The 22,663-nt window shown below is 38.6% G+C and overlaps 1 protein-coding gene across 1 annotated transcript; it reads left to right on the top strand.

Moving 5' to 3' along the window:
• Nucleotides 1–3,321: 3,321 nt before the first annotated feature.
• Nucleotides 3,322–18,002, top strand: LOC117661440 (cytochrome P450 1A1-like). The gene is made up of 7 exons (XM_034410240.3): nucleotides 3,322–4,299; nucleotides 6,064–6,892; nucleotides 7,969–8,092; nucleotides 12,901–12,990; nucleotides 13,352–13,472; nucleotides 13,971–14,057; nucleotides 15,614–18,002. The coding sequence occupies exons 2-7, from the start codon at nucleotides 6,077–6,079 to the stop codon at nucleotides 15,894–15,896; spliced, it is 1,521 nt and encodes a 506-aa protein (XP_034266131.2). The 5' UTR covers nucleotides 3,322–4,299; nucleotides 6,064–6,076; the 3' UTR covers nucleotides 15,897–18,002.
• The last annotated feature ends 4,661 nt before the right edge of the window (nucleotides 18,003–22,663 follow it).

The raw sequence follows: 22,663 nt of genomic DNA, 5'->3' as shown, positions 1-22,663 counted from the left end.
GCCAGACAGTGTCAGCTGGCTACCCCCAGGGGGAGAGCTTTCTCTATGGGTGCACCTACCCTTTGGAATCAACTGCCCCTGGAGCTCCGGGTGGCCCCCGACCTCTGCTCTTTCCGTCACGACCTGAAAAAGTGGCTGTTTCATTTGGCTGGCCTGGACTGATGGGGTCTTAATTTTTAACTTGTTAGTCTTAATTGCACTTTTAACTGTTAAATTATGAGATTTGGATTTAATTTCTTTTTAACTTTTTCATTAGATTTTTTTACTGTTGTGAGCCGCCCTGAGTTCGGCTGGAGATAGGGCGGCATATAAATCTCATAAATAAATAAATAAATAAAATATAAAATATCACCATTTCACTGAAAATAAACAATGAAATAATTAGATTTAAAATCATTTTTTTTCCATTGAGAAGGAAGTGTTTGTTTTATGCATCATTCCTGAAATCTGATTTTTATTTTTCAGACAGCCACTCATTTTTTACCAATGCTTACTTTTGATCAAGATTTTCTCTTTCTAGGTCGTATTCTAGAAAAGTCTGTATTTGGTGATAGTTTGTCTGGGCAGAAAAGAAGGAAATACTGACCCTGAGCCATCTTTGGGCACATAGGCCAAGCGAGCTTTGCATGAAATACTGGAGTCCCATTAGAACTTGTTTTGGAAAAGACAGCTGCTGATTTATCTAGACCGAGCAGAACAAAGTAATGCCACAGCAATCCATCTGTTCCTATGTAAGCCATCCAGTTGTGTTTCAATCATTAATCTCCCAAACTCTTAATTGCTTAGATAAGAACTCTGGCCCAACACCTTGATATAAGGCACCAGATTTGGAAAGGCTGAGCTAGGTCATCATATTGAAAGTATGGTAGAATCCAGCTGCATTGGCTCTGTCGCTTGACTGATATTTTATTTTATTTATTTCTTCTATTTTATTTATTAATTTCCTAAACCTAATTGACTCTGGGCAGTTTACAATGACATAATAAAACCATAAATGCATGAATCAAAGCATAGCTTAAAAGAGGATTAAAGACAAGATAAAACTAACAGGTAAAAATAAATCAGGTTAAAATCCAAGGCTAGGAGGTTAATAGGGCAGTGGGAATATTTTTAGGCTAGCAGCCACCCTCAGGGCTCCATCCTACTTTTAGATCCCCATGCTAATTGGCAAAGCCAAGGTTCACCTCACCTCTGGGGTGAGGTAGGGTGTAAAATATTCCCTAAGGTGGAGGTAGCAGGTAAGAAGGCCCTCCTTCTATATCTGCCAGTCGAAGCTCCTGACCTATGGGATGCAGTGCATGCCCTCCCTATTTGACCAGATGGGACGGCTCAAGTCTTTCCAAGGACTGCGATAGGCAGATGTGGATCAGTGGTGGGTTTCAAATTTTTTTACTACTGGTTATGTGGGCGTGGCTTGGTGGGCGTGGCAGGATACTGTAAAATCTCCATTCCCTCCCCAATCCAGGGGAAGGTTACTGCAAAATCCCCATTTCCTCCCAATCAGCTGGGACTTGGGAGACAGAAAATAGATGGGGGCGGGGCCAGTCAGAATTTTTACTACCGGTTCTCCAAACTACTCAAAATGTCCGCTACCGATTCTCCAGAACTGGTCAGAACCTGCTGAAACCCACCTCTGATGTGGATGTTTGATGACGTTAAATGTATCATCACAGGATGTAATTTGTTCCAAATAAAGCTGGCTTTTGTAATAATATTATTATATATTATTATATAATAATTTTTTATTAAAATGTGAATCCAAACACCATTTGTCTTTCTTGGGTTCTTGAAAACCTTTCTGTATTGGTTGTTCCATAATAACTTGTCCTGAAACAATCAGGAATTGTCCTGGGCAATCGGTCTGGCAAATAATATGAAAACATATTCAAGATATCAGTAGATCAGTGTTAATCTTTTTTTATGCTCATTGATCAGACAGATATTGAAGTTTAATGTTTAATAGTAAGCATACATTATTCATAGTAGAGTCCATAATATATTGTTAAATATTCAATGTAATCCGGAGATCAAATGTACCCATTGATCTCTAGACCTTGTTAAGGCTAGGATGCTATTGATCATCTGCCTTGCCAGTTTGGTTGTTTCAAGAGATTCAGCCATTTACTGAAAATATATCCTAGTTGCAGAAAAAGGGTGTTTATTATATGCCATAAAACACAGAAGTAATGCAGTTGGGGGAAAACTCTATTTTTTAAAAATGATACACCATTGGTATATGATACCAAGAAACTGTCTAAGATGTATAAAGGCATTTCTGATCACTGCTGCAAATGTGAAAAACATAAAGGGTCGTTTTATTATGGTGGACTTATAAACATGAGAGAGCCATGGTGGCACAGTGGTTAGAATACAGTATTACAGGCTAACTCACTGCCAGGAATTTGACTTTCACTGGCTTGAGGTTGACTCAGCCTTCCATCCTTCCAACGTCAGTAAAATGAGGACCCAGATTGGGGGGCAATAAACTGACTCTGTAAACCGCTTAGGGAGGGTAAAGCACTGTGAAGAGGTATATAAGTCTAAGTGCTATTGCTATTGCTATCTTGACTGTGAAAAACTTCACAAGTTATGCAACACCCCAGTAAAAATACTTTTGATTGTATATTGATTCATTTCATTGGGTATGTGCCGTTTACTTATTAATTCTTAGCAACCACAGAGACAGATTTTCTCCATGATGATATGTCCTGGTAAATGAGGTCTTCCAATGATGCACTCATCACCATTGTGATTCAATCCATCTTGCTGCTAGTCTTCTTCTTCTTTTTCCTTCCATATTTCCCAGCATTAGGCTTCTCCCCAGAGCCAGGTCTTTCAAACATGGGTACAAAGCCTGATCATCATCATTATTATGGTTTGTTGCACAATCAGCCAGCTGTTCAGACTGGATTTGGTTTCTCCTTCTCCTTCTCCTCCTCATCTACCACCTCCTCCTCCTCCTAGTTATAGCATAGTTATAACCAGGTGTGGTGCCCTTTAACATTTGTCTTGCTAAATCCTTGCTACTCTGCTTCCCAGATCACAGTTGGGCTAGCAAGTCTTTCAAGGGGAAAGATGCTTTGAGGATTTTTTCAGTTCCTCCTGCATAAGGATATTATTTATTTATTTATTTATTTATTTATTTATTTATTTATTTATTTATTTATTTATTTATTTGATTTATATGCCACCCTTTACAGCCAGCCCAACAAATTAATGCAGTGTGAAGGAAAAGATGTGAATATAATGTGTTTGTGCACAAGTAATTTATTTTAATTTCTTTTAATGTGGAATGAATAAAAGGAATTTTTTTTGTTACTGAAGGGTTACAGCTAGTCAGAGGAAGACTGAGATTTTTGATCCTGGTTCTCAATGGCAGAAGAGCAGAAGCCTTCAAACAGCATTTGAAGGATCTGGAAACTACAGGAGAGCAGAAAAAGCTTTAACCTGCACAGAATTGACAAAAGAGGGGGCATGGGGAAGCAATTTTCTTGGAAACTAGTCTTCGCTTTCTTGGTCACAAAATATTGTAGACTCACTTTTGTATTGCCCATCTATATTTGTTGCTGGGAAGGATGGAAGTTGTGATGCAACACACAGTGTTTACACAGCGAAGGGAAAACTCTTGTCTATAGAGATTCTCAGTCATCCAAGTCATGGTTATCCCAAAGGTGCTTCTTCAAAAGGCAACTGGACTTTCTTTATTGTAAACTTAAATTCTGTGATTAATTCAGGAATTCGCTTAGTAAGGGACAGTTTTTCTTGCAGAAGGACCTCTTGGGATAGCATAATATTTTTTTTAATCATCTGTTCACATGAAACAGAAAATAGGAGGAAAAAAAGGTTCCAGGGCCCTCGCATCCTTTCCTCTACATACAGCATGTCATTTCAGGATGTTTCTTGACTTCCCAGTCTAACCTACATACAGAGGACGTGAAGCTTACCAGAAGACCTAACCACGGAGAGAGAAATAAATCTCTTCACATGCTCAAGAATACGATCGCAACCAATTCCAGCGTCATCTCTTCGACTGTTACACAAGGGTGGACTTTTCCCGAGTTCGGGCTGGGTCCAGCCAGCAATCACACTAACAGGGATGTGGGGGGGGGGGGCAAGGCGACAGTCGACGGGGCGCCGAGAGCCACCCCGGTGGGTCGTTCTGCGCCGCCGCCGGCAAAGTCCCACGCAGGAAGAGTTGCGCAAGGGACGCTGAGCCCCCGCCGGACGCAAAAGAAGCGGGGCGATCGCGCAACGCCGAGAAGAGGCAGCATTCGCAACTCGTGCTGCGTCTTGAGACACGTGAGTTTGGGGAATGGTGTCCTCGGGCAGGGCGGGATCGGGGTTCCTCGGTGCCCCTGTGGGGTTTTCCTGGCTGGGCGCTTCTGCTCGGTGTCCCGCCAGGCTTTTGACTCCGGGGTGAACCGCATGTGGTTAGGAAAGGCAATTAAAAAAAAGGGGACGGAGAAGGATTTCTTTCGATAAATCCGATCAAAAAAGTCTTTAGACAGTAAAAGGAGATTTCTTTTTCACGCCTCCAGCTTTGCAGGGTTGCCCAGATGATGGCAGGCGCGCCAGTGTCCCTTCTTCCAAGCGTCAAACGTTCAGTTTTTGGAAGATGATTGATAGATAGTTGGGCTTCATTTGATTCGTCTTTCATCAGGAGGATGAAAAAGGACTAGGTAGAGGTTTCTTTTTACTTCCTGAGAAAGAGCGACCTAAGAACTTGTGAAGGGCTGGAACGGGAGGAAGTCTTCTGAATGAGGACAAGCTACACGCATTCTAGGTCCTAGCGCTGTTTACTTTTAAAATCGTATTTTAGAAAATATATTGAACTTAGAATTGGAGGTTCAATCATGGTAACTGGACTTCTTTTCATTTTGGTTTGAAACCAAATTTACTCAACTAGCTTCTTCAGTTCTTAGAGATATGTTGTGCCTGTATATAATAGTAATAAAAGCAATAAAGTTTGGTTTTGCAATAATAAAAAAACAATGAAAGCAAAGAAAGCAAAACTCATGTCCTATTCTCATGTGTAATGTCAGCTAGGCTGGCACCAGCGATATTTATAATGGCAATAGCCCGAGTCATGCTTAAAAATGCTCCTTTTTCTCTTTTGAATTTAATCTTGCGAATGTTGGTAGTGCAAAGCTAATGCAAAGTCGTTTGACAATAGTGTATTTGTTTTACTTTCAAACATGTCCCCCTCAAAATTCATTATAAGCACAGTTTATGAAAATGGCCAACTTTATTTCCATTCTTTCATATTAGCATGAGAGGAAAACGTTTTGGTGGATGTAAATTCTACGGAGTTTTATCCTTAAGTTCTTTTTAGAAGGGAGATTTCTTGCTGCTTGTATATGAGATGGAAATTTAAAAAATTGTTTATGTTGTGAAACCTTTTGCAAGCAGGATGTTGTCCAGAATTCTTCTGTCTGAAAATCACTCCTAATCCTTCCCAGTTTTCCAGGAAAAAAGCCAAAAATGTCTTTCAGGAATTTTGTATCAGAAGAAAGGAATGATGCTAATAAACAGTTCTAGTTTTAGAGGCACAAACATCTAAAATTTTGAAGTTTGGATCAGCTCAAATATTGCCATTTGTGCAAGTGGTTAATGCCTTATATTCATATCTTCATAGTCTCCAAGACGCCTAGAAAATGCAGATTAAATTGAAATCCAATTGCAAGTAGTATTTTAGTTGCAAAAAAAAAAATTACTTTGTGTTTTCCTCCAAATAGTTGCTTTATGTTCTGTTTTTGCTTTAGCTGAACACTTTCTTAGATTAATTCTTCTTGATGTTAATAATGCCCTTCTACCCGGTTTGCCGTTCCTGGTTGAAATTTTCTTTTGCAAAGAGTTGACCTTGCTTGCCCTCTAATGTCAAATGTTGAGTTGCCACATTGGACTAAGTGTCTTTTGTTGATTTTGGATTTAATACAAGCTATAAACCTATCTACTGTGGTTTTCAACATTGCTTGCGGCTTAACATGATACATCAATCACTTGTGCAAAACCATGGTAGAATTAATCAATGGCTTATTCAATTCCTGGCATTTTCCTTTGCAGATCCTTTCTGAAAATGAGTTTTGCAATTGAGGAAGTTTCCTTTTCAGGGATCATGATTGCTTTATGTACTGTGATGTCAGTATTCATTTATGTACGAATGTTAACAAAGAACAAACAACCATACCCACCAGGACCTTGGTCACTTCCTATATTGGGGAATCTTCTTCAGCTTGGAGATCATCCTTATGTTTTCTTCGATCAGATGAGAAAGAAATATGGAGATGTGTTTCAGATACAGCTTGGAAGGGTTCCTGTTGTGGTTGTTAATGGCCTGGATGCTGCCAGACATGTCCTGCTGAGGGATGGAGAAAGTTTTGCTGGCCGGCCCGATATGCACACTTTTTCTTTTTTTGCCAATGGCGAGAGCTTAACATTTTCGGTGAAGTTTGGAGAGAGTTGGAAGCTGCAGAAAAAGGTTGCTGCCAAGGCATTGAGATCACTGGCCAAATCTGAAGCCAAGTCCTCCACTTGCTCTTGTCTTCTAGAAGAGCATGTTTGCGCTGAGGCATCCGAACTGGTGAAAACTTTTTTAGAACTCTCCAAGAAAGGGAGCTTTGATCCCGTTGCGGTGACAACCTGCACTGTGGCTAATGTAGTCTGTGCCCTGTGTTTTGGCAAGAGGTACGGCCACAGTGATGAAGAATTTCTGAGTGTGATCCAAATGAGTCATGATCTTATAAAAGCCTCAAGCGTCTTCAATCCCGCTGACTTCATCCCGTGCCTTCGTTATCTTCCACTTCCTGCTGCGACGGTTGCCCGCGCGTTTTATGGAAAGTTCAACAACTTTGTGGCACAACATGTGGAAGACCATTATGCCACGTATGATAAGGTAAGCATTTAACAGTGGGAATTGAAAATGTTTCTGTATTGCTTACTGTTAAGATATTTAATTTAATAGCTTGAACAGTAAAGTGTATAATGGGCCAGAACACACAGTTGTAGTTGTTTGGTTGGAGAGTGCGGGTTCCTGCATGAGGCAATCTACGTTATGATTGGTTGCTGGGTGAGAAGGGGGAGTTTCCCTTTTCCCCGCCTTTTTTCTTCTGTGTGCTCTGTATGATGTTCTGAGATTTACTTAATGATTTACCTCATGATGTTCCTGACTATCTTGTCTGCTGTGAATATAGATGTTAAATATATTTATTTATATAAAACTACAAGTTTGTTTCAGTGTCTCTGGCTTCATTTGAACACCTGCTGTGCGATTCCTTGACACTTATACTTCCATCTTATGCTTAGAGGTTCTACCGGTAGTCCTCGCATAGCAACAATAATTGGGACCAGCAACTCTGTTGCTAAGCAATGCCGTCATAAAGTGCAATGTCACGTGACTGCGGCAACTTATGGTGGCAATTGTGGCAGTTCTGGTTTCAATTATTAAGCAAGTCCACCATTAAGCATGTCATCTGATCGCCATTTATGATCTCCGGTTGGCTTCCCTATTGACTTTACTTGTCAGAAGCCGGCACTGAAGGTTGCAAGTGATGATCTTATGATCATAGGATGCTCTGATCATTGTAATTGCCAGCCAGTGCCCAAATAGCAATCATGTGACTATGGGGACACAATGATGGCTGCAACTATAAGGACCAATCATAAATCTCCCTGTTGTCAATTAGAATGATCACCGAATGAGTCATCAGTAAACAAGGACCACCTCTATGTTTTTAGCTTGCTTTTTCTTAGCCCGTAACTCTTCATGGCTCTTGATTAATTTATTTTTGTATTATATTTGTTTTTTCCCCAAAAGAACTTCTCTTTGTATTCTAAAGGCCTACATTTGAGTTATAGGAAAAATAATGTAAATTCTCTCAGTATAGAATTAAACAAATTACAGTTTACAGAGTGTATAGTGTGAGAACTTTAGATGAAAATAGCATCCTATATTTTGTTTGCTTCCTTTAGAACGTTCTCAGAGACATCACCGATGCCTTAATTAATGTTAGCAATGAAAGAAAAGCAGATGAGAAAATTGTAACCTTATCAAATGAAAAAATAATAATTACTGTCAATGATATCTTTGGAGCTGGTAAGTATTATTCCCCCCTCCCCCCCACACTTTAAGTTAAGGTGTCTTTTGGTGTGATCCTCTTTTCGACAGAGAAGATGTGAAAGAATTATAAGGACACACACACACACACACACACACAAAATTCTTCTTGCTGGGTTTAGCAAGCAACAGAGCAACAATTTCAGAGTGATGAAATTCAAATGAAGAATGACTGACACCAGTCTGTCTCTGTAACAATCTCTAGTCTGATTCATATATCCAAACCTTATATGAAGTTATAATGAATGGACGTCATACAGGTAGTCCTCGACTTACAACAGTTCATTTAGTGAATGTTCAAAGTTACAACGGCACTGAAAAAAGTGACTTACGACCATTTTTCACAACTACGACCCTTGTAGCATCCCCATGGTCAGATGATCAACATTGGATGCTTGGCAACTTTTTCATATTTGTGATGGTCGCGGTGTCCTAGGGTCATGTGAATAGCTTTTGTGACTTTCTGACAAGCAAAGTCAATGGGGAAGCTAGATTCATTTAACAGCCATGTTACTAACTTAACAACTGCAGTCATTCACTTAACAACTGTGGCCAGAAAGGTCTTAACAAATGTCTCACTTAACAGCATAAATTTTGGACTCAATTGTACGTTGAGGACTACTTGTTCTGTGATTGCAACTGAACCAGTGGTGGGTTGCCCCCGGTTCGGACCGGTTCTATAGAACCGGTAGTAAAACCGGTGGGAGGCTCCGCCTGCCAACCCCGACATCATCAGAAGTGCGCGTGTGGCCCTGTTGCAAACCGGTAGTAAAGGTAAGCAGAACCTATCCCTGAACTGAACATAGTCTAATTCACTTCTTCATTTAGCATGTATGTTACAGCATGGTGTTAAGAGCTTGAGGCTGATGAAACATAGTTATTTCTACCCTTCTATTGCATTTGTTGATAGCTAACCAGGGTGACTTGCTCCTTGTTGGGCAGGGATAAGTCTGTGGACCATCCTTTGAGCCACTGTGAAGAATATTCTAAGCGTCTGACTCAAATTTGCCTAAACTTAAACTCCAACTGGGTTGGTCAAGGTGTCTGACACACAGCCATGCTTGGTTATCTGGGAAGAACTTGACCCTGTAATTCCTGAGAAAGTAGAAGAACCTTGGTACTGTGCATCTGGCCACCTTAGAAGAACCTGGTCCTTTCCAGTTTGTGAAGGCTGCTGGGAAGCGATATGTGTTTGGGACAGTAGCCTTTTAGGTGGTTTTTCCATTGGCCTTTAAAGAGGTGGTGATATGCTCCCTCCTCAAAAGATCATTGATGAACCTTAACATCCTGGACAAACAACCTTTTTGGAAGGTTGTTGAAAATGTGATTGGGTTGTGGTTTTCAGATGTTCCTGGAGGAAGTGGATTATCTGGATTCTTTTCCATTATGTTTCAGTTGGGATCCAGAATACAGACAGCGTTAGTTACACTTGATGTGCTATCATCCTTGTTCTTCTTGATGTCACAATGGCTTTTAAAACCATCAACCATGGTATCATTTTGGTCAGGTTACAGGGAGTGGGAATGGAGGGCACAGTTTTATGATGTTCTTCTTTCCCCATGGTTGATTCCAATTAGCATTTGTTGGAGGGAGGCCGGAGGCTCCCAATTTTCAAGGGGTCTAAGAATTTGACACCCTGTCAGCTGCCACCTTATGCTTGTTTGTGCTTCGCTGCTATGCAGTGACAGGCTGCTAGGAACTATGGGGTGGGGAAATGAAGGGGGGAAGTCTTGGGGAAAACGAAAGTAAGTGCTGCATCTCTTCAAGGCGCAGCCTCAAGGTCACCCAGCTGGAAGAAGGAGGGAGCCACATACCAAACCCGAGTTTGGGCTAAGCATTATGAAAACATCTTGCCTGAACCTGATTGGTTACAATGGGGTGGACAATGAGAGAGTTAAGGGAGGGAAAAGTAGAACTTAGGGATTTTGGTGCACGATTCTCAGTTCTTGGTTTGCAATACTGCAATACACTTGACCTCTAATAAACTATACTATTCCCAACAAATGGAGTCAAGGATCGTTTCTGTTTAGAGGTTTAAGGTATGGCAGGTCTGACACATCCTCCACTTTTGTTCAACATCTGTATGAGAGCACTAGGAAGGTCAACCATCAGTTCAGGGTCAGGAATCATTAATATGCTAATGACTCCTGATTATATCTCAAATCTGGGGCAATTAAGGAGTGCTGTCCAGGCCTTTTCCAACTCTGGAGGTTTGTAAGAGTCTGGGTTAGGGATCTGTAGAGGAATGCAGAGGTATTTTTATCAGAGAAACCCAAGAGATGTTATGTACTGGTGCTGATCATTACTTATAAAGTCCAGGGTCTACATAGCATATGAACTAGGTGTCTGAAGACCACTCTGTCTCCTTTAATGTCTTCCTGCAATGTTTATTCCAATTGTGTGGACTAGAAGCAGGTCCATTCAATTAAGTCACGTTACCTAGTGGATCGCGGATGACAGGCCTTCTCTGTCGGGAGAGACAGGGGAACCTTCCCTTTGAAACAATTTTCCCCGGAAAGATTCCCACGGCTCCCACCTTGTTCATCTTTAAATGCTGTTTTAAAAAAATGGCCTTTGTTTCAGGCCTTGTTATGGGTGGGATGCTCGAAGTTGTGAGCAATGTAGGTTTTGGTACTTGAATGATCAATATTTTTATTTCTATGGTTGTTTTCTACCATCTTGTTTTAAGTTTGCAGTACCAGTCAAGGTCATGGACAGACCTGGGAATTCAAGAATGAATGAATGATACTATTCATTTATTTGTATGATTTCTAGGCAATTTTATTAATACATGCTACTCTGTTCCATGTTGAAATATTGACTGTTAGCTAAACTGCAAAAGTGAGCTACCAAAAATAATAGATTTCTATTGATACATCCAAATGTTGTTAACTTGGAAAAAATTGTATGCTATAAAGACATTTTAAATGAGAAAGGGGAACTTAAAACCAGACAGGAACTACAAAAAAGGTGTGGATTTAGCATGGTGCCCACACTTGCAAATACAATCGAGATACGAGAAACATGGAGTTTCTATAAAGAACCAACAACACTTGATAAGATGTTATCAGGGACAGATGAAAAACTGATAAGAAAATTATACAATTACCTACTAAGCTTTAAAATGGAAGATGAACAAGTTAAAGAAACAATGATAGTGTGGGCAAAAATTTTGGCTATACTATAGAACTATAGAACTAGATAAATGGCAAAAACTTTGGGATAGAAATTACAAACTGACAATGGCCACTGCATATAAGAAAAATCTTTATAAAATGTTTTATAGGTGGGATTTGCCACTGGCAAGATTAGCAAAATGTTTAACAATTAGCAAATGCTGTTTAACAACAGCAAAAATGTCTGCCAAATGTTGGAAATGCAATCAGACTCTAGGTACTTATCATATGTGGGGGACATGTATGAAAGCAAGAAAATATTGGATGAAAATAAATACATGGTTGGAAAACATGATTAAGTAGCATATAGATTTAAAGCCAGAAATATTTTTGTTAGGTATAATACCAGAAAGCTATGACAAAGGGACTATATATTTAATGCTACATGTATTGACAGCAGTGAGAATTGTATCTGCACAATACTGGAAAAATGAGAATACCCCACCAGATGAAAATATAATTCAGAAAATATTGGACTGTGCCACAATGGATAGATTGACATTGAAAATAAAAGATAAAGAAGATACAGAGTATTATTTAACGTGGAATAGGTTTTATCAATGGTTAGAGATAAGAGGTAGCAATTAGATGAAGAAAGAGCATTATTATGTGTAAGTAAAATATGAATGTTGTTTAAACTGTAACTATAAATATGCTAATATAATTAATAAGATCATAAATTAGCTAATATAATTATAAATATGGTTAGAATCATGTGTATTATTATTATTATTATTATTATTATTATTATTATTATTAGTTAATCTTTAGTGAGATTCATAGCCTTTGAGGCTGGTTAATAGCTCAGCAGCTCGAGTCCTAACCAAGGACCTAGGAACTGTTAAGGTATCGTCGGAGGATGTAAGATGTTCCGAGTAAGGTGGTTTTTTGTAGAGTCAAAATGTTCAAGTCTGGCAAATTTAGAATTTCTAAATAGTGGGGTAGCCCTTTGGGTATTGCTCCAAGGGCTCCAATTACAATCGGGACAACACATGATTTCTTTTTCCACAGTCGCTCAACTTCAATTTGCAAGTCCTGGTACTTTGTGATTTTTTCTTGCTGCTTATCTTCAATCCGTGCATCACCAGGTATTGCAATGTCAATGAACCATACTTTTTTCTTTTCAACTATTGTTATGTCAGGTGTGTTGTGGACCAAGTGCCTGTCAGTCTGAATCCTAAAGTCCCACAAGATCTATTATTATTATTATTATTATTATTATTATTATTATTATTATTATTATTATTATTATTATCAGTATATCTATTACTTTTTCTTTTTTCCTTCTGTAAAATGAAATGCCCGGACAATACACTATATTCAAAATACTTATATATAAATAAAAAAACTTGACTTAGAAAAAACTAATAATAGATTTCTGATTTGGAAAAATCAGTTTCATACGGAATCTGTCCTCCAGGTTTTTAGATATTTATTTAATTACTTTATTTATTTATTTGTATCCGCATTATTATTTTTACAAATAACTCAAGACAGCTAACATATCCAACACAATTAATGTACATGTCGGTTATAAGCTTCAGTGCCCAGGTTTCAGCTACAAAGTTCTAATGTTGCTGCAATTCTAATGTTGCTTCCTTTCTTTCCCAGGTTTCGGGACACTCTCATCATGTTTGCAATGGATTTTTCTGTACCTGATAAACAACCCAGAAATTCAGATGAAAATTCAAGAAGAAATTGGTAACGCTTTTGTGTTATTTTAAAATAAATAGAAAATACCATGCTGTGAAACAGTAGTTTACTCGGCTTCCATTAAATGAATTTCAACTCCAATAGAGCAAGTTTTTGGAGCAATTTCAGCTTGCAAAACGATGCAGATAATAGTTCCATTCGGGTAATGATCTCAACTTGCAAATGACATAATTTGCAACATACCACTTGTATCAATCACTATAATTACATATTCAGACTTAATGGGAATAATGACTACCCCCTTTGCCGAATTGATATATCAAATTGATTCCTTTGTAATATAAAGATTGAAGATTGCTGTTATGAAATAGTTTGTGTTAAATAAGTTCTGTTTTATATATTTTTGAAGATGGAAAGATTGGGCTAAGGCCTCCAAAGTTTGAAGACCGAAAAGACTTGCATTATACAGAAGCTTTCATCAATGAAGTCTTCAGACACAGCTCTTTTATTCCATTCACTATACCTCACTGGTGAGAAGGAGAATTGAAGAATGGGTTGTTTATACTGTAGGCAGCTTCTGCTAGTACTGTAATTTGACATCTATGTGGCATTGACACAAAAATCCCCTATAATGTGAGATTTTATATTGTCAAAGAAAGGGAAAGAGATACTAGATGAACAGTATTTGCTATTATTGAATTTTTACAGAATGCAGTAACCATGGCAAGGAGAGAAATATGCTATAATTTTTATTTCAATAAATGCTTTACAAAATGAAATATCAATTAAAAAATTACATTTATATGCCATCCATGTCACCATTACAGAGACTAGGTGGCTTACAATATGATAAAAAACTAGAAAGGGTTAGGACCTTATCTCCAGTGGGAAAATACATGTCTTCCTACATTTATGCAAGGTTATTTTGTTCACATGTTTGAAAACAGTGTGGAAGAATGTTAAAAGATTGTGCTAATCCAGGGTCACCATGTTGGACTAAATGCTGTTTTATTTTTAATATTTTTTAGTACTACCAAAGACACTCTTCTCAATGGGTATTATATTCCACAAAATACCTGTATCTTCATTAATATGTATCAAGTTAATCATGATGAGTAAGTATTAGAAGAAAATAATAATAATAATAATAATAATAATAATAATAATAATAATAATAATAATAATACCACCTAGGATGCTGGCAGCAACCCGTATCAACCATTAGCACCAGTCAGTGGTATTTGTGATGCATTTTTGAATGTTCAGTTGACTGAGTTTCATATTTAATGAATAAAGATGATGATGATGATGATGATGATGATGATGACGATATTAGACTTGTTACTGTGCTTCCCCCCCCTTATATTAGTTACAAATGTATTGAGAGCCGGTTTGGTCTAGTAGTTAAGGTACCAGGCTAGAAATCAGGAGACCATAAATTCTAATCCTGCCTTAGTCATGAAAATTGACTAGGTGACTTTGGCCCATTCACTCACTCTCAGCCCATAATATCAGACTTAGACAACCAATTCCTGAATCTCCAAAGCAATCAACACTTGGTTGATTTGGAAAAAAGAATGGATCCTATACTTGCAGGAAATGACTATAAATTTAAACAATTCTGAGGACTTAATGGCCTGAACGTCGTGTGTGGACAGTCTGATATTAATAGTTAAAAGATGTCCCAAGGGTAGTACATCTGGCACCCCGGTGGATGGCTGTACAGATATTTGTATTAAATTCCAGATGATGACACTAGCCATTTTGCTCAGTAAATTGCAACAACTTCACAGCTTCTTCACCGAAATCAAATTCAGCCTACCTTAAAGCATACCAAATGTATTTTCTCAGATTATTCTGTAACCCATTGGAGTACAGATACATTCATCTTTTGAAGCTCCTTTAAGCAATTCTTTTAAAAACATATATTTTCCTGAATAATTCAGTGTCCCTTTTCTATATGAGAAAGAAATTGTAGGGAGCAAATTTCTGGACAACTCAAGTTCTGCAAATAAGAGAGCCATGTTCAAAGGCTTTTAGATGACCCTTGAAGTTGTGACTAGGCCACTCTCATTCTGTGATGGTTGATTTTTAGAGATCATTTAGACCAGGGGTCTCCAACCTTGGCACCTTTAAGACTTGTGGACTTCAACTCCCAGAATTCCTCAGCCAGCTTTGCTGGCTGAGGAACTGTGGGAGTTGAAGTTCATAAGTCTTAAAGTTGCCAAGGTTGGAGACCCCGATTTAGACTACCCTTTGCCCAAGCTTCATATGTTGAGCATAAAGTTAGGAAACATGGATTTATGTATTGTATCCTTGGTAGTAATGCTGTTTAGTTCTTCTCCTAACAAGACCTTTAATATTCACTATAGATGAGCACAGATGACGTTATGTAAATGTCACAATTATGTACTTGAGTTGCAATACAAATTCATAAATCACAGTGTTGATTATGACATAGTCTTGCACATTTTATCATTTCCCTTCTGATAGACAACCGTGAGGGTGTTGCTTTTCTTTTTCTCAGATAGCGGTCAAGTGATATAGATGGCTGGCGGATTTAATTTTTGAAATGAATTGAAATATGCTGGTGGCTATATGAACTCTTTCCATTTTTTTATCGTATTTTAGTTTTCCTCTTTTTATTTCTACACTCATTTATTCCTTCCAGAAACCTGTGGATAGACCCTGACGTATTTAAACCACAGAGATTTTTGAATGAAAATGGTGAACTCAACAAGAGCTTGATTGAAAAAGTTCTGATCTTTGGAATGGGGCTCCGAAAATGTTTGGGAGAAGAAGTAGCCCGCAATGAGATCTTTGTTATCCTCACTACTATCTTGCAGCAGCTGAGATTGGAAAAGCTACTTGAAGAACAGCTAGATATAACACCAGTATATGGACTGTCTATGACACCTAAGCCCTATAGAATTTGTGTGTCACAGCGGGCTTGACTTGAAGAAGAGTATGAGCAAGAAGCAGCTTTCTTTCATCACCAAATAATTGTCTGAAATAATGTAATGCAAAGCTGCTGTTTCGAAGTTACATTTTTTTCCAAATGTGTTGGATGCCAACTTCCATCTCTCTAATAGAAATAAGTGTCCAGCATATCTGAAGGAAATCAAAAACTCCTATGGTTTTATAGAATATTTGTATGACACATGGGGTTACTTAAGAGTAATTTCCTTTATTTTTCACCTATAGGCAAAATCTTGCCAGAGTAAAGCACATATGTAACAGACATATACACATGCTACATACATACATAAATATATACCTCCACCATACATATAAAGCAGTGGGGAAAGGAGAACACTTAAAAAGCCCTGGCATCAGGGGTGAAATCCAGCAGATTCTGACAGATTCTGGAGAACCAGTAGCAGAAATTTTGAGTAGTTCGGAGATTTGGCAAATACCACCTCTGACTGGCCCCAGAGTGGGGTGGGAATGGAGATTTTGCAATATCCTTCCCCCAGGAGTAGGGAGGGAATGGGGATTTTGCAGTATCCTTTCCCTACCACGCCCACCAACCCACGCCCACAGAACCAATAGTAAAAAAAATTGAATTTCACCACTGAACTACAGATTTACTCTGGGAATAGTCAGGGTGTAACTTTTTAATCCTTTTTTTTTTTTTTTTTGTCAACCAAACTTTCCAAGCTCCACTGCCTCTTTGCCCTCTGGAAAGCCTTTGTAAATCCAGATTACGTTCCAGCTCAATAATGGACTGGATGAGGACAAACATACTGAGACTCGGTGCAGACGAGATGAAGATATTGATTGTGGGCGGTGGATTTGAGTGGTTGCCTGCCTGTCCTGGAGAGGCCTATACTTGTTTGAAATGAACAAGTTCGTAGTTTAGGTCTGCTCCTAGATCCATCAGTTTCATTAGAAGTCCAGGTGGTCTTGGCTCAGGGTGCTTTTTATCACCTTTGGATGGTTTACCAACTGTGACTTTACATGGACAAAGATATTCGCACTTTTGAGTAACGTCTGAGTGGATTATTTCAATGTGTTGGAAATGAATCTGTGTTTGAAAATGGTCTAAGAACTTTGAATAGTTCAACGTGGAATGCACATTGTGACTGGCTGATAAAAATATATTATGCTAGTTCTTTACCATTTACAGTCACTGCTGGTCCGTTTCTGACTCAACGTTTTGGCCTTGAGCTTTAAAACTCTTCACAGTTTAGGACCAGATTACCAAAGAAGTACCTTTCCAGACCTTGAGTTTATCTAATGAAACCCTCTTCCAGATCCCCTTCCCCTAAAAAATGAGGTGATCTTCGCAAGAGGAAGAGCTTTTTCTGTAGTGTTGCTCAGTGGTGGTATCCAAATTTTTTTACTACTGGTTCTGTGGGCGTGGCATGGCTTGGTGGGCATGGCAGGGGAAGGATATTGTAAAATCCCCATTTCCACTCCACTCCAGGGTAAGGATACTGTAAAATCCCCATTCCCTCCCCACCCCACTAACCTGCTTTCCAGCTCCGTTCTCCTGTGCAGAATAACAAAAGAAGACCCAGCCTATCAGCTGAAACTCGGGAGGCAACGAATAGATGGGGGCGGGGCCAACCAGAGACGGTATTTACTGGTTCTCTGAACTACTCAAAATTTCCACTACTGGTTCTCCAGAACCTGCCAGAACTGGCTGAATACCACCTCTGGTATTGCTCCATTAACGCAACTCCTCCCGAGAGAACTTAACTTACTCTCACATTAGCATCATTCAGCACCTGACAAAGACTTGTGAATTGTTTTTTACTTATGATTTAGTTCATGTGGTTATAATTTTCAAATGAATGCCTGCAGCTTCCTATCTTTTTAGTTTGCATTTTATTTGATTGTATGTATTTTTATTCAAAAATATTATTGCAGCGTACTTTATTTTAAACAGCGCAGAATGTTTCAGCTAGTGGGGTGGTTTAGAAAGTTTAATAAATAAATAAAAATACATGCCATGGCAAGCTGTTTCCATCAATGAATAATCATAACCATTTTTTTTTTTTTAAATGTCCATTCTGTATCGGATGCACTTAACTTTGAAATAAAATATTTTCACGTATGTTTCTCTGTTCTGAGTAAATCCATTTAGCACTGCAAGATGCTCCGTGCTACCTGTGTACAAGCAGCTATTTTTACTGTTTGTTTGACCCTTTTAGAGCTGTAGGTGTGAGTTTATTGTTAGATTGCTGAAGTCAGAGGCTTTCATAGGATCTGATGCTTTCAATATTGACACAATCTTTTCTGTAGATGTTTCTGCTTGCAACCACTTGAAACACTTGTTGGGTTTTGGAATCAGGAGCTTGAGGCTTTTGTTCATTACAGAGCATATGAAATATGTGGAGAAGCTGAGCTGCTGCCTTTATACTGTGAAGGAGAATTCAGAAGTAGTAGAAAAGGAAGCCCTTAATAGCATCCATTTAAAATATGTCACTTTTTTTGGAGAAAGTTTAACCAGGCTAACAAATACAGGTACTCCTCAACTTAACAATCACAATTGAGCCCAAAATGTCTGTTGCTAAGTGAGACATTTGTTAAGTGAGTTTCCCCCTCCCCCTTTATGACCGTTTTTGATGCATTTGTTAAGTGAATCACTACAGTTGTTAAGTTCAGTCTGGCTTCCCCATTGATTTTGCTTGTCAGAAAGTCACACAAGGTGATCACCCCAAGACACTGCAACCAACAGAAATATGAGTTGGTTGCCAAGCATCTGAATTGTGGTCATGTGGTCCTAGACAGTGGTGGGATTCAATTTAACAACTGGTTCTCTGCCCTAATGACCGGCTGAGTGGTTGTGGCCATGGTGGTTGTGGCCAGGGGGTGTGACAGGCGCACTTGACCTCCTGCACCCCCTGGGAGCAAAAACAGGCCGGGGGGGACATGCCGCCCCCCCCACCCCCGTTTTGGGCCTAGTAGGCCTCCCTGAACCCTACTGGGAGCAAAAACAGGCCATGGGGTGGGGACGCACTGCACCCCCACACCTCATTTTGGGCCTACTAGGCCTCCTTGCACTTACCTGGGAGCCAAAATGGAGTGTGTGGGGACTCCTGGAAGGGGCGGGGTGGGGAGGGGCGGGGCTAGCCAGCAATTTAACTACCAGTTCGCCTGAACTGGCCCAAACTGGCTGAATTCCACCAGTGATCCTAGGGATATTGCAATGGTCATGTGAAAAGCGTTCATAAGTCACTTTTTTTCAGGGCCAGGGCCATTGTAACTTTGAATGGTCACTAAACGAACTATTGTAAGTCGAGGACTACCTGTATCAAGCAATTTGTGGGCTAACTGGAATAAGTGAATCTTTTGCATGTTTTGTAATGGCCTATCTCCCTTGCAAATCAAAATGAACTCCAGCGTAACTCTTCCAAGGCAGGGCATCCTATGACATAATATAGTTTTAAGAATACGTCTGTCTAAAACAATTAAGTGAAGGGGATTTCCATGTAGCAGATCTGCAGAATAGTCCTATGTACATTGACCTGAAAGTTCATCAAATCCAATGAACTTTATTTCCCAGTCAGTGTGTCATAAGTTTGTAGCTGAGATCTGTCAAGGAGATGAATATTAAAAAACATAATTCTACAAAGTCTTAAGAAGAAACAAAATGTAAACTTAAAAGCCAGGTGTTTTCTTAGTTTGCTGGTCTTATGCTAAAGCAAAGGAAAACCTGACAAAATGGCCAATTTCATTCCTGGTCAGTTTTGTCTGGCTATTGAGAAGCAGGTTTAAAGCCTTTACTTAAATGTTACCTTAAAGAGTCAGCAGGAATGAAATTGGCCATTTTATAAGGTTCTCCTTTGCTTCAGCAAAAAGTAACATTTGCTGGGGGGAAAAAAACCTAAAGTTCAGGAGCTGGTAGGAAAGTTGACAAATGAAGGGTCTCCCCAATGGGAAACTAAAGCTGCAATGGCTTAAAAAGTAGTTTGAACTTTGCTCTGGATATTCATTAACTCAGTTTTCAGTGCTGTTGCAGAGCTGGGATCACAAGTTCAAAGGTTTCCAAACCAACACAATTGAAATGTCCATAGTCATGGATTGATGAATTGGTCAATCTTGCTTTCAAGTTTCTTATTATTCCTCGTGCCTCATGCCATGTTCAAATCAGATTTTTTTTATCGTAGGTTTGCATGAAAATACATTTTTTGCATACTTTCCTAATGCAAATTTTAAGTATATTTAGACAGATGGGATACTTTCCCCCCTTCATTTATGCATTTAGTGCAGAGGTCTCCAACCTTGGCAACTTTAAGTCTGGAGGACTTCAACTCCCAGAATTCCCCAGCCAGTGGGGAATTCTGGGAGTTGAAGCCCTTGAGGCTTAAAGTTGCCAAGGTTGGAGACTCCTGATTTAGTGTACTATTTGTTCAAAGTTTTACATTTTGGAGTGGTCACTTTCTTGAATATACACCTTTAAAATTTTGAAGCGGCACTGCCAATCTAGAGCACTGTGTATATAAAAGTAAAGTTCTGTTCCAGCTTACCGATTGCTCTGAGCAGTATGAACTAAGTAAAATATAAAGCAAACAAACTGAAGTGGGTAAGCATACAAACATTTTCCAGAGCAAAAGCCAATTTGAAGATGAGGAATGATTCACAGTTGTTAGCAACCCAGATTGAATCCAGATCAAATAAAAAATCTCAAATAACAGATGTTGGAGAAGGGACAATTTAACCGTAAAGTGCTGGATAATGATTGCTCCTGGGCAGGGGTGGGTTCTACTTACCTTTACTACCGGTTTGCAACGGGGCCGCGCCCGCACTCGCAATTTTGATGACATCAGGGTTGGTGGGCGGAGCCTCCCGCCGGTTTTACTACTGGTTCTATAGAACCGGTGCGAACCGGTGCTCCTGGGATATATGAGATTTATGTAGGATATATAGAACTGCAGAGACATGGGAAGACTAAATTCCAATGGAAGCATGCATGGTGACTTTGGAAAAACCTTCTTGAGATAGTTTTATTAATATCTACTTCCATCCTTTGTATGCATAAATTCCACTGGTATAATACAGCTACAAAAGAAAAGAAAAATAAAATGTGTGGATACAAACAATATTCACTGCCACCACCAGCATCCAAGATTGTGCACAGGGAAATGGTGTGGACCACCAACAAAAAATGAAGACTAAAGGGAAAAAATATTGTAGAAAAACATCGCTTTATTTGAGGATATCCATTTATTGTTTAAGTATTTTCTCCCTATAATACATGCATCTTCTCTTATGGGTTTTCTATGGGTTTAGCCGTATGTTATCCTATTATAGGCTTCTACAGATTTATCTACAGCAACTTTTCAATATGTATCTTATTCAATGGGCTTATAATTCATTATGTATCATAATCGCTGCAATTTTTCATAAATTCATTTTCTCCTGTTCCTCCCCCCCCAAGTCCTCTTTTTTTTTTTTACACAGGCAGCCTATTGCTGAGCACATTGTAAGCCGCCCTGAGTCTTCGGAGAAGGGCGGCATATAAATCAAATTAAAAAAAAAAATGTCTGACTTTTCCTTTTAGGCCTTGTTCCGTTCTAAATAGTTCTCATGACTTTCTGTTGCTTTCCCAGATGTTTGCACACCTGGAGGCCTTCAGCTCTCCGCTTCCCATCTGTTCTCCTTGGCACTACAAAGACCTTTCATATTTCCATCATTGCTCTGATAATTATTGTAAAGCCAGAGGCATCAGCTTTTTCTTTCACTCTACATTCCTCTTTAGGCCCATGGGAACTTTGTAGCAAAGAACAACTAGTTTCATAGAAATAAAGCAGCAATGCTCTTATTTTCAAAACTTAAAAAAGTGTGTGTGTATGAGCGAACACTGTAGCACGGGATGGGAAAGCAAGGGGACATTGACAAAAACTGAAAGGTGCCCAGGAGATGTTTTGAGTGGATTATGAGTTTCCAAGTGTGAGAATTGACTATTGATTTAATGGGCTATTGCTGGCTCAATTTTAAAATTATGAAAAGTGAAAGTAAAAATAAAAAGTAAAGTGTGTTATTATTATTTGGCTGACTATGAACTGTTTTAAGTAATTGATGTAGAGATATATATTCATGTTAAATTAAATGTCATTTAAAAGAAGGATAGATAAAACGGATAGTCGTTAATTTTTCTTGTTATTTAATTAATCATTGGGCATTCTAAAGTTTATTATATTTGTTCATGTCAAGGCAAGACAATCATTCAACTGATTACATGCTATCTAGAGTTGCTATGAGTTGGAAGGCCTATAAAGTTTATTTAAAACAAGCAAGCAAGTAGATAAATACATTCATATAAATTATGAACAACAAATTAGATTTAAACACAGTATAAAATGTTTTATAATTCAAAATGTAGTTTGCAGAATTTTCACAAGCAACTGTCATAGAAACACTCTTTTTAAATTTACTTTTAATGTTTTTATGATTTTATTATTTATTTACTTATTAATAAAATTTATATAGTTGGCCATCTCATGAGGGAGAGGCATGTATCTTGGTTAATTTGTTCACAGCTGGAAATCAGAGCTGATTTCATCCATGAAAATATAAAAGAATAGAAATGATTAAATCATATACTTAGAAACAAATAATCTAATGTTTGCTACCAAATGTTTGCCACCAAATGGTACAAAATACAATTCAGAACACAAAAAGATTAATTTTCATTGCTACGAATCTTTCAGGAGTCACAGAGAAGGCTAATCCATCTTCACAATTCTTCCTCATGTTTATCATGATAGCA

This window comes from Pantherophis guttatus, chromosome 2 (assembly GCF_059756535.1).
Source record: "Pantherophis guttatus breed Tessera chromosome 2, ASM5975653v1, whole genome shotgun sequence".
NCBI lineage: Eukaryota > Metazoa > Chordata > Lepidosauria > Squamata > Colubridae > Pantherophis > Pantherophis guttatus.
The sequence above is the reverse complement of the archived record's forward strand: the minus strand, read 5'-3'. Positions and strand labels throughout refer to the sequence as shown.

What these genes read in the sequence shown, in the direction of transcription:
- LOC117661440 (XM_034410240.3), top strand. Translation starts at nt 6,077, where the DNA reads ATGAGTTTTGCAATTGAGGAAGTTTCCTTTTCAGGGATCATGATTGCT. An exon ending in ATTATGCCACGTATGATAAG is followed by an intron (nt 6,893 to 7,968) that starts GTAAGCATTTAA and finishes TGCTTCCTTTAG; the next exon opens with AACGTTCTCAGAGACATCAC. An exon ending in TATCAAGTTAATCATGATGA is followed by an intron (nt 14,058 to 15,613) that starts GTAAGTATTAGA and finishes TATTCCTTCCAG; the next exon opens with AAACCTGTGGATAGACCCTG.